General features: G+C 34.8%; 2 protein-coding genes across 4 annotated transcripts; one reads left to right on the top strand and one right to left on the bottom strand.

Annotated features, from left to right (window-relative positions):
• Positions 1-61: 61 nt before the first annotated feature.
• Positions 62-6,225, top strand: LOC109581388 (uncharacterized). 2 transcript variants are annotated; one of them, XM_019995453.1, is made up of 33 exons: positions 62-408; positions 501-594; positions 648-749; positions 794-901; positions 976-1,097; positions 1,148-1,226; positions 1,274-1,449; positions 1,509-1,634; positions 1,680-1,864; positions 1,913-1,988; positions 2,033-2,160; positions 2,270-2,364; positions 2,412-2,579; positions 2,634-2,710; positions 2,752-2,877; positions 2,925-3,018; positions 3,070-3,307; positions 3,358-3,502; positions 3,558-3,638; positions 3,691-3,825; positions 3,881-3,995; positions 4,043-4,186; positions 4,235-4,588; positions 4,636-4,698; positions 4,761-4,838; positions 4,880-5,073; positions 5,122-5,256; positions 5,308-5,382; positions 5,433-5,531; positions 5,596-5,713; positions 5,763-5,921; positions 5,975-6,054; positions 6,098-6,225. In XM_019995453.1, exons 1-33 carry the CDS (start codon positions 103-105, stop codon positions 6,158-6,160), a joined length of 4,338 nt encoding a protein of 1,445 aa, XP_019851012.1. In that variant the 5' UTR covers positions 62-102; the 3' UTR covers positions 6,161-6,225. The 2 variants fall into 2 exon arrangements, with proteins under 2 accessions (XP_019851012.1, XP_019851011.1); XM_019995452.1 differs by having other exon boundaries at positions 63-408; positions 4,636-4,716.
• LOC105312448 (nibrin-like) lies at positions 6,147-10,008 on the bottom strand. 2 transcript variants are annotated; one of them, XM_019995458.1, is made up of 16 exons: positions 9,831-10,008; positions 9,723-9,773; positions 9,299-9,363; positions 9,080-9,210; positions 8,665-8,750; positions 8,483-8,556; positions 8,337-8,440; positions 8,168-8,294; positions 7,963-8,126; positions 7,828-7,919; positions 7,318-7,508; positions 7,116-7,252; positions 6,690-7,059; positions 6,576-6,647; positions 6,380-6,520; positions 6,147-6,323 (listed from the first exon to the last, which is right to left on the bottom strand). In XM_019995458.1, exons 1-16 carry the CDS (start codon positions 9,853-9,855, stop codon positions 6,237-6,239), a joined length of 1,917 nt encoding a protein of 638 aa, XP_019851017.1. In that variant the 5' UTR covers positions 9,856-10,008; the 3' UTR covers positions 6,147-6,236. The 2 variants fall into 2 exon arrangements, with proteins under 2 accessions (XP_019851017.1, XP_019851016.1); XM_019995457.1 differs by having other exon boundaries at positions 9,723-10,008.
• Between the last annotated feature and the right edge of the window lie 10 nt (positions 10,009-10,018).

A 10,018-nucleotide genomic window follows, 5' to 3' on the forward strand; every position in this document is an offset into this window, starting at 1 on the left:
TTTTGATGTCTTGCGGATTATAAGGTCATATGCGCGCGCATAATGCATGCATGACTGCAGTGAGCCCCACCCAATTTGTCAAAACAACTGCTTTGTTCAAACATGTCAGAACGTATCAGGAAAGTGTCAAGAGATGAAACCGCTGAAAACGAAGGACCTCCTTTGGATGTGCACGTCGCTGTTATGGCTGATGATTTAAAAAGCTTGCAAGAGCTCATCCAGTCTGGAGCACCACAGCTACATCACAAAACTCTTGAAACAGCTTTGCATGTAGCTGCAAGAGCTCCAGCACTGGAATGTTTAAAGTGGCTTTTGGAAAACTATATTAATTCTCCGAAAGATTGTGATTACAAGGGCAGTACTCCGTGCCACTATGCTGTGGTATATGGCAACCTTGAAGCTTTGAAGGCAAGTGAATACTGTAATATTTTGAGAATGTAAAAACAATATTCCCCTGCTTAGTTGGCTTTATAAACAATAACATACTTCTGTAACTATAGATTTTGCTCAATCATGACGTAAAGATTAGAAAAGAATTATCTGAAATGAAAGAGGAGAATGGTCTCACCATAATGGGTTTTGCAACATTACAAGGTATTCTTGTAACGTTTTATGAAACTAAAAATAATTGTAATTATTCTATACAGGTGATTTAAAAACTGTTGAATGGATTTCAAATAATTTTCCTGGCCTTGCTTATGTAAGAGATATAAGTGGAAATTTACCAATTCACCTTGCCGCTGCTGGAGGTATTGAATTATGTACAATACTTTAGTGTTACTAATTCTTGTAGGTGCGTTAGACATAGTTAAATTTTTGATTGATTGTTATGGTAAAGATTATGCCTCCGAATCTGGTTCTGAGAAAAAGTTCCAACCGTTGTATTATGCTGTTGATAAAGGTAGTAATCTATGCTTGCACTTGCAATCCTGCAAATACTTTCTACGTAATCATTATTGATATAAATAAAACTAGGTAAAACCGATGTTGTAAAATATCTCGTTGATGAGGTGAAAGTTGATCCACTTGCTAAAGCAAAAGGAGGAATGACCACTCTTCATGCTGCAGTTACAGCTCATCAAGTGTCTATTACTAAAGTAAAAAAACTCTTAATAATGATTGACTTACTATTGTTATGTGTTATTAGTGGCTTATTGAGAAACTCGGACCAAGTATGATTCTAGCTAAGTCTGATGATGGTGCTACTCTTCTTCACTTGGCAGCAGGTATGCATTGCTTATTACAACACAAAATTTAAGATACAATATTGTAGCTGAAGGCCTGCCAGATTTGCTTGAATTTCTGATAGAATCACTTCCAGACAAATCATCTGTTAATGTTGTTGATAACAGTGGTTCAACACCAGCTCATGATGCATCTGAGTTTGGTGAACGTGATACACTGCTTATTTTATTAAAGTATGGAGCAGATATTTCAATGACGAATCAGGTGAATATTAATTGCTTTCTTATTATTATACCATTATTTGCTTGTATTTGTCTTTACAGAGTGGAGAAACACCTTTTGACTTAGCTGTTCAAAACAACCACAATGACTTAATTGGGATCTTGGCTGATTTTCGAGAAAATAAGACAAAAGCACTCCAGTCCTACGTTCAAGACAAAAGTGATACTGTGAGTACTTGTCACTGTAATGTGTAAATTTAGTGTGCATTATAGGTTCGTACAAAAAGAGAAGAAGCTAATGAAATTACAGACCTAATTCAACAAACTGCTGATATTGTTGAAAAAAGAAAAGAAGAAGAAGTGTCACGAAAAATATCTTTGCAAAGATTAACTGATGAAGATGACTTGGATGACAGTGGTGATGAACTAGAACGGGAACTTATGAAAGACAGAGAAAGGTCAGACAAACAATTTGCTCAATATTGATAATGACAACTTAATTTTAGTGATCGAGTTAGTCGGTCAAAATTAAGAGTTAGTAAGGATGAGACTGATGATATTCCTCATGAGACAAGTGCAGAAGTAAGCCTTTTTTGTGCATGTTATAGTACTTCAGATTTTGATAGGGACATATATATGCAAAAGTCAAGAAGAAAAAATTGCCTCAGGAAATAAAGAAAAATTCAAGAGATGAGCACATGTCTGAAACTGGTTCTGTTGCCTCTTCTCATCGTGTTGGAAGAATAACAGCAAGGTAATGATATTCATGTTCAGCTTCCAATGTTGTAAATTCATTGGTAGTGAATAATGTTGTATATGTGTGTCTTTCCTTTGTTGACGTTGTTTACCAAATTCCATTGCAGTTCATTAGAATATCAAAAGAAGAAAGGTAACAAGTTTGTATCAGAAAATGATTCAACATCTTCTGTTGGCACAAGTGTTAGCCGCTCCAAAAAAGGTAAAGGGGAAGTATGACCTGTAATGCTTCATTTCTAATTGAACTAGTTGATCATTTCCATGACCCAAGACAGTATGGCTATTATCCCGGACATTTCCATCCTTTTGCTCATTTTCATCACAAAAGACCTCCCCGCAGTACTTCAGGATCAAGCATTGCCTCAACTGGTACAGGAGCACGGTATCCACCTCATCCACCAGCATCATTGCCTCCAGGTATACTAATAACTAATGATAATGCATGATACATGTATGTCTCTCTCCTTTTAGGCTATCCACAGTATCCTTATATGCCGGCAATGGTAGCTCAGTACTATGGATATCCATATCCACCTCAATATTATCCAGTAAGTAATGTGTGTCATTATGATAATTCAATTTCTTTTAGGTTCATCCAAAAGCAAAAGGTATTAATGACAGAATTCACATGGAAGCATTACAAAAAGCTAGTGCAGGTCAGTTTTTATTCCCTCCACAACCAGGACCTTATGCTGGATATCACCCACGAAATTATGTGAGTAAACTAAAATCAGGAAATGTTTATAAAAAATTATGCTATAGGGACATTTTGGGGGGCATAGAAAAAATCGGCCTACTTCTGGAAATTCAAGTGCAATTAGTGTTCCTATCAACAAAGGAAAGAGTCGTCATACAGGTTCTAACATATATGTAGTACATTTTTGTCATATACATGGATCTACCACAGATAGAGCTATTGGATTTGGCCCAGCAACACTAGAGGATGTAGGATTAGAGGATCAAGCAATAGATCATCCCGCTCCTCCTCCAATTACTAAAGGAGGAAAGGTTGATCACAATCCTTCTGAATTGGTTCATGCCAATTTTATCATGATGAAGGCTGATGAACAAGGAAAAATTCCTTCACAAGCATCAGAAGGAACAAAACTTCAACGTGCTAAGCATCCTGACAAATATGATGGAAGGTATTTTCATATCCATAACTATTATAATATACAAAACAATAATAAATCAGGTATGATGACTGCATTGAAACAGATTCAGAAGATGAAAAAGAGCTACCAGAATATATCAGTGTTGCAACTTTAGCAGAAAGTGCTTTAATATTGCTCATGCTACCAATACTTGGGTTGAAAGGGATTGAAAAGCATCGTCCTGAGGTAAAAACAAAATTATTTTTTTGAATTAAATTTCATGCACTGTTTATTATGATAGGAGCAGAAGTTGTCTCCAAAAGCTTATGATGCAATGGAAGCTCAAAAAACATCAAAGCAGTGGAGCAGTCAGCAAAATTCAGTATGATCCTTTAAACTATAGCAGTAATGGTGCAAATGCAATTTAACTACAGGCCGAGCAAGTGAAGAAACGCAAGAATCAAGATGTTAACGATTGGTCTGAAATGTTAGGTGTCTCATTAGCAGCACCTCAAACATCCATGTCTAAAGATATTAGTGGATCAATTCGTGCAAGAAATTTTGCTTTTGTAAGTGTAATGAATGACTTCTATTTACTTGTATATGTAATTGTGATCTCAACAGCAAGAGCTGAAGCCCTCACCACTTCATCAGTCCATGAATTCACTCCCAGTAAATGATGATGAGAATGATGATGATGATATTATATCTGTAGTCATTGGTGGTGAAACAGAAGAAGGTAAAATGTTTTTGTGGTTATTAAAATTAAATAATATGTATTACTAGAAAAGAAAATTAGATATTCTAGTAAGCATGAGAAATTGGTGAAGAGAGACGGAAAATCAAGAAGCCGTGAGGGTTCAACAAAAAAGACAAGATCTCACAAGGAAAAATCCAACAAACAAGAAAAAACTGAGAAACAAAAAAAGAGTAAGCAAATTTTTCATGGTATCAGCATCTATACAAATATACATATAGGAACAACAAGTGCAAAGGAATCTAGCAAAAGGAAATCGACTAAAAAGACAACTCAAAAGAAAGAGACTGTTGAAACCGGCACAGATCAAAAGAAGAGTAAAAAGAAGAAAATGACAGTGAAACCTTCTTCAGAAAAAGACACTGTAGTGCAGTTGAAGATAGTTGATCAAGAGAAGGCACCTCATGAATCTTCTGAGGTTGTAACATCTGTCACTATTGATACTGGAGGTCACAAGCAACCTGTTGAAGTCCCCAACATTGCTATCATTTCTGATTCAGACAATGATGAGCCAAAGGAAAGAAATCTTGCATCCCCATCTTCTCAAGGAAGCGTTGATGTAGACCATATATTTGGTAGGTATAATATTTGATACATGTATACTTAAGCATTTTATATTTAGCTGATACTGAGAAAGAGATTGAGCAAATGCTTGCTGGTATGCCTAGATCTTCCAGTATGGATGGTGAGCAGCAAGAACTAAGTATGATTATAGTTAAAACATAAAATGTTAAAATTCTATTCTAGGCTTTATGAATCATGAACAGGGAAATGGACAACTTGAAAAACTTGAAGTTATGTTCCCACAGAATTCAGCCCAACCAGGTAATTGTTTGTGGTACTATTCAGTTTAGATATTTTTGCAGGTCTGGGTACTGATGATTTCTTATCTGTAATTGAGGCTCTTAATATGAAGCCAGAAGACTTGACACCACAACAAGAGGCTAGAGTTACCCTGATACAGAATATTATACAAGGCAAAGATCCTCAATTAAAAGCACAACTGTTGTCATTGATGTCTCAAAGTGGATGGACACCTGTTGGTGATAAAATGGAAGATGTAAGTTTTCAGCACTTTTGTAAACATTAGGTTCATTATAAAATTAAGGTCTCCAGTACTCAATTACTTGCTGATATTGAGAATAAACTATTGGAGTCACAGGAAAACCAACGTAAGGAAGCCGAACGTTCAAAAGCTGAACTTTCAGAAACCATCCAAAGAGGTCTTGCAGAGCACATGAAGGTAATATTAATGTACTTTTGTATTAGTGTGATGATTCTGACTTATACATAGAGCTTACAGTTGCAGCTTGAGCAACAACAGAAGGAATTTCTAGAACAACGCAAGCTTTTTGAGCAAGAATGGAAGGTTGTATTTAGTAATTTTATCTGACACTTTGAACAGCACTGTTTCCATAGGCAACACTTTCGAAGCATAGGCTGAGTAGTGACAGTGATTCATCGGATGATATGGTACAAGCCACACCACATCCTGTTATAGCAAATGCGAGAGGGCGAGTAAGAAATAAGAACACTTTAAAAATGTGTTTTATTATATTGTACATTGTATATGTACTCATAGACAAATACCATGGAAGCAAAATTGCAGCACCAGTCTCCACTAAAATGGGAAGATTTTGACAAGAGAAACGATCGTATACCAGACCCTCCTCCTTTGCCTGGTGTGGCATATTTACTAGGTACATAGTAGTACTAGCAATGACTAATACATGTCAATGGTATTGATAGATGAAGTTGATGATCCTGCTGCCAAAAGGATAGTAAAGGGACAAAGAAGAAGCACTACATTTCAAGTGCAACAGACAAATAGAGCTCTTGAGAAGTTCGAATCTCTAGACTTGTTAGACATTGAAGATGATGATGACTATGATGACGACGAATCTGATGGTAATATTGGAAATAAATAATATTAATTTTTAAGTTATTGGACAACTTTCTAGAATTGACAATGGCAGAGGCCAAACTTGCAACAAGAAAAAGAGCAGATATTCTTAAAGTTCAAGAAAGCAGGCAAAAGAAGGTTCACAATTCATATTGCCATTTTTATTATAATATCATTATAGAGCCTTGAAGCTTTTGTTCAGAACACAAAATTAAATACAGCAAACACAATTACAGTATCGTAGGAACTACTTGACTTTTTGCAATACTTAATTATAATTCCTTTTTAAATAACAGTTTCTGTAAATCAGAGTTTTTTTATTACAATGCTCTTTGCAGAGATGAAATAAATAGATCTGCTCCACCAATAAGCCTACTGACACTGGAATGATTTCGAGGATGTGTTACCTAAATGACAACAATAATAATTACTCTGGGAATGCTAGTTTGCTAATCACTTGTACTTTTTTAAAAGTCTTGAAATTTCTAATGCACCTTACATGTGTATTGACTGAATTACTACTAGGAATAAGCTTTCTGACTAATCCAACAGTTTCAATTATAACTTCTGTAGGAAGTCTTTCTTCTTCAGGTATTTCTTCCCTCTAATATTATTATGGTTACTAATTATAATTTGCAATGGGTTTAATAAAACCTCACTTTTGGAACCTGTGTATGAGGTTGCCTAGCAGAAATAAAGCCATCACAAGATATGTTCATACTAGACTGCAACTAAGACAGAAACAGAATCATCAATGAGTCAGAGAAACTTACTTTTTGTAATGCTTCAGTATGCTTCATTTCTTGATCTGAGTGAGTGTCCCAATGATTACTTGATGGCATAGTGTCTTTAGAGGTAGCACATTCTACTTTACGTCTTTGAGTTAACAAACCAGCAAACATGCTCGAATCTGCACCAGACGATGGCTCTACATTTTTCTTGAATTGAGTTCTAGGTGAAGCCACAGCATCAGAGACTTCAAAATCCGGTAAGGAAATTTTTTGAGGGCTTGCATTTCGTGAGCTCAAAAATGTAGAAGTCAGAGGCACATTTGGAATAGAATGAGGTGTTGCTAAAAAGTTTTCAGATTCTGATTGACTCAACTTTGTCTTTTTTGAAAAGCTACATTCACCACTATCCAATCTAAATTGACATCCAATCTAAATGTAAATAATAATGTACACCTATCATGAAACTACCTTTGCCTTTTCTGACTAGAAATATTTTGAGTAAGTGTCAGTGAATCAGGAGCTAAAATAGTTTCATTTGATGACCGAGCAACTTTTCTTCCTGAAACTTGTATTGAATGTGACATTAAAGTTGCATTACTTGGAGTCTAAATACAAGCATAAGTGGACTATAATAAAGTTACAAGTAGTACATACATTATGTAGAGCTCACTTGGTCCCTTAATATAGTTTCATCAATTTCAAGCACAGTTCCTTCTCTTGTACTACCCTGAATTTCCCTCGTACTGGTCTGAGAATTAAGTGCTTCACTATTAAGTGCCAGAATAGTGTCATTGCCAACAGAAGGTTGAGTATAAGGAATCGAAAGAGAAGGAGGAAGCTGAGGTGGAATTTGGGAGCAACCTATAAAAAGATCAAATTTATCATACAAGCATGTACATATGTACATGTATATAGGCACTAACAAAAATATCAACTTATGTGCATGCCGCTTTGAACACACTAGCCAACAGCAAACAAATTACATGTACACGTTAAAAAGTGGAATTTTAATTCAGGTAAGTAAGGACGACATATGCGCACTAACAGACAGATATACTTTTCTCATCTAAGCCAGGCTTTCCCCAATAATTGTAGTACTTGTACATGTATGTGTATTATTGCCATTTGCTGATGACAGTCATGAGGAATGATTTACATGTACATGTATTACTTGACACACCTTCTAAAGATTTAGCATTACAGTAGTGAGATATTGAGCAGTGGAGTATACCATAACCTATTTCAGATTCAGAAATGAGCCTTAAATTAGATCTAAAATGATATGATTAATGAGTTCCATTGGTCAATAACATACAGTTTCAAGGTATTTTTCACTTTGGAAAAGAGAGGCCCACTGACTAAAGGATCAATGACCAAGGCATTATCATCTGCTAATAGTTTGATTCTTTCATCAGTAACATCAGTAATAAGATGTGGTTTGCCACCTGCAGCTTTAAGACAGTATTGCAACATCAAATACTTGTGCAAAGTAAAAAATAATTAAATAAATGGCATCATACTTGCTTTTTAATAAGAAAGTAAATGTTCTTTTCTGAAAAAAGTCTACGACGCATCAGCATAGGCTTCAATGACACATTAGCATGTTGCGATTGTAGTAAATTAGGATCAACAACCTCTGGCACATAACTATATGAAATACTTCACTAAAAACAAGGGAATGACACTAACTTATCTGAAGATGGCAACACCTTCTTCTGATCTAAACATTTGAGGGACTCTTCTAACCATGCTACAGACACAATTGGACAGCAGGAGGAGAGTGCATTAACAACCTAAATCATGTTATTAGCAAAGGAGAATAAAAATACACTTACTTTAGCTGTAATAGTGACAGCTGTCATTACAAGATGAGTACAAGAAGAAGACCAATTTGAAACTATTTTGCTTCCTAAATGTAACAACAAAACACAATAAAATCAAACTATATTTTTTATACATGTACATGCATGTACATGTAGTGGGTGTGGAAGATTGAAGTACATGACTGTACATGTACCTAGTTTTTCAACAATAGCTGAAACCTGTTCTTTCACATTACTTGTCATGTTAGAATAGCAAAACACTAATTCCTGCTTTTTCAACCTATACAATGTATATATCATGTACATGCATAAAAATAATAAAAAACAAGGGGTAAAAAAAGAATTAAACATGATTACAAATTTTGTAGATACAACATACATGTAGATTGTGTTGACAAAAATAAAAGTAATAGCAAAAAACATGCACAATTTTCTGATAAAATTTATCATAAAAAGGAGGTACTTGGTACATATAAATGGCTTTTTGATGAATGCTGCCCAAAAGTTATATTGTATAGTACAAACATTGTCTATAGGACCACGCACACATGTACATAATTATAATAGTATCCAAATTTATAAGCATGCAAGGAAAAAAGGAGAACTTACTTAAAAGAAGTAGTCCCTTGGCCAAACTTGATAATGTCGCCATTACTTAACACTTGCTCTGAAGATAGCTTGCAACCATTGACTTCTGTACCAAATTTGGACTTCTCATCCTTTAGGACAACATTATTATCCTATAAAGCAAAGGATAAAGCAAATACATGTAGTTACAGTCATGATGATATACATTTGCATAGTCCATGGGACAACAATAGTATTCACCTTAACAGTAATAAGGGCATGGAGTCTGCTGATAGACTGGTCTTCTAAAATTATTATATCAGTACCTAAAATGCACATACAATTTAAATAAAAACCCACGTATTTAGCATGTAACATATAAGTTTTTATATTTTTGATTTAGCAGAACCAAATAATACAATGTACTAAGAACAATGTACCAAATTCACACAACTTTAACTCTACTGTACTGTATTCTAATATTACAGTAAATCATACATAATTCCATTAAATTCTACAACTATTGCAAGCATTATTGCATGCTCAATGAATGTAGCTGCCTCCCACTGAGCACGAGACTACTACTTTATATTCTATCATTTCAAAATTCAATCATAACTACACTGCCTTGGCCATAATTAGGTAAAGTGAAATTGCAGTAAAATCATGACATATATATGCTTACTTTTTCTCCCGATAGTGTAACTTCCACCACTTGGTAAGTAGTACACAGTGTCTATTAACCATAAGAAAGCATCATTACTCATTACAATTTAGAAACTACACATTTTACCAGCTTTATTAGACAAACTCCACATAATAAAATCTTATTTTACTTCTTTAGTGATGTGCAAGGTGATTATTTTCCTATGTTGACTATGGTCCAAAGGTAAATAGGTAATGGGTTGATCAATGGTCAGTAGGTCTTTCTGACTTTCTGTCTTTTTAATGATTTTATTGGTCATTACGGTCAACTTCTAA

This window comes from Amphimedon queenslandica, unplaced genomic scaffold (genome assembly GCF_000090795.2).
Source record: "Amphimedon queenslandica unplaced genomic scaffold, v1.1 AMPQUscaffold_13444, whole genome shotgun sequence".
Classification (NCBI taxonomy): Eukaryota; Metazoa; Porifera; class Demospongiae; order Haplosclerida; family Niphatidae; genus Amphimedon; species Amphimedon queenslandica.

What these genes read in the sequence shown, in the direction of transcription:
- LOC109581388 (XM_019995452.1), top strand. Translation starts at nt 103, where the DNA reads ATGTCAGAACGTATCAGGAAAGTGTCAAGAGATGAAACCGCTGAAAAC. An exon ending in CCTGACAAATATGATGGAAG is followed by an intron (nt 3,308 to 3,357) that starts GTATTTTCATAT and finishes ATAATAAATCAG; the next exon opens with GTATGATGACTGCATTGAAA. An exon ending in TGATGACGACGAATCTGATG is followed by an intron (nt 5,922 to 5,974) that starts GTAATATTGGAA and finishes ACAACTTTCTAG; the next exon opens with AATTGACAATGGCAGAGGCC.
- LOC105312448 (XM_019995457.1), bottom strand. Translation starts at nt 9,804, where the DNA reads ATGAGTAATGATGCTTTCTTATGGTTAATAGACACTGTGTACTACTTA. An exon ending in ACTTTCTTATTAAAAAGCAA is followed by an intron (nt 8,127 to 8,167) that starts GTATGATGCCAT and finishes ACTTTGCACAAG; the next exon opens with TATTTGATGTTGCAATACTG. An exon ending in TCTAGTCAGAAAAGGCAAAG is followed by an intron (nt 7,060 to 7,115) that starts GTAGTTTCATGA and finishes ATGTCAATTTAG; the next exon opens with ATTGGATAGTGGTGAATGTA.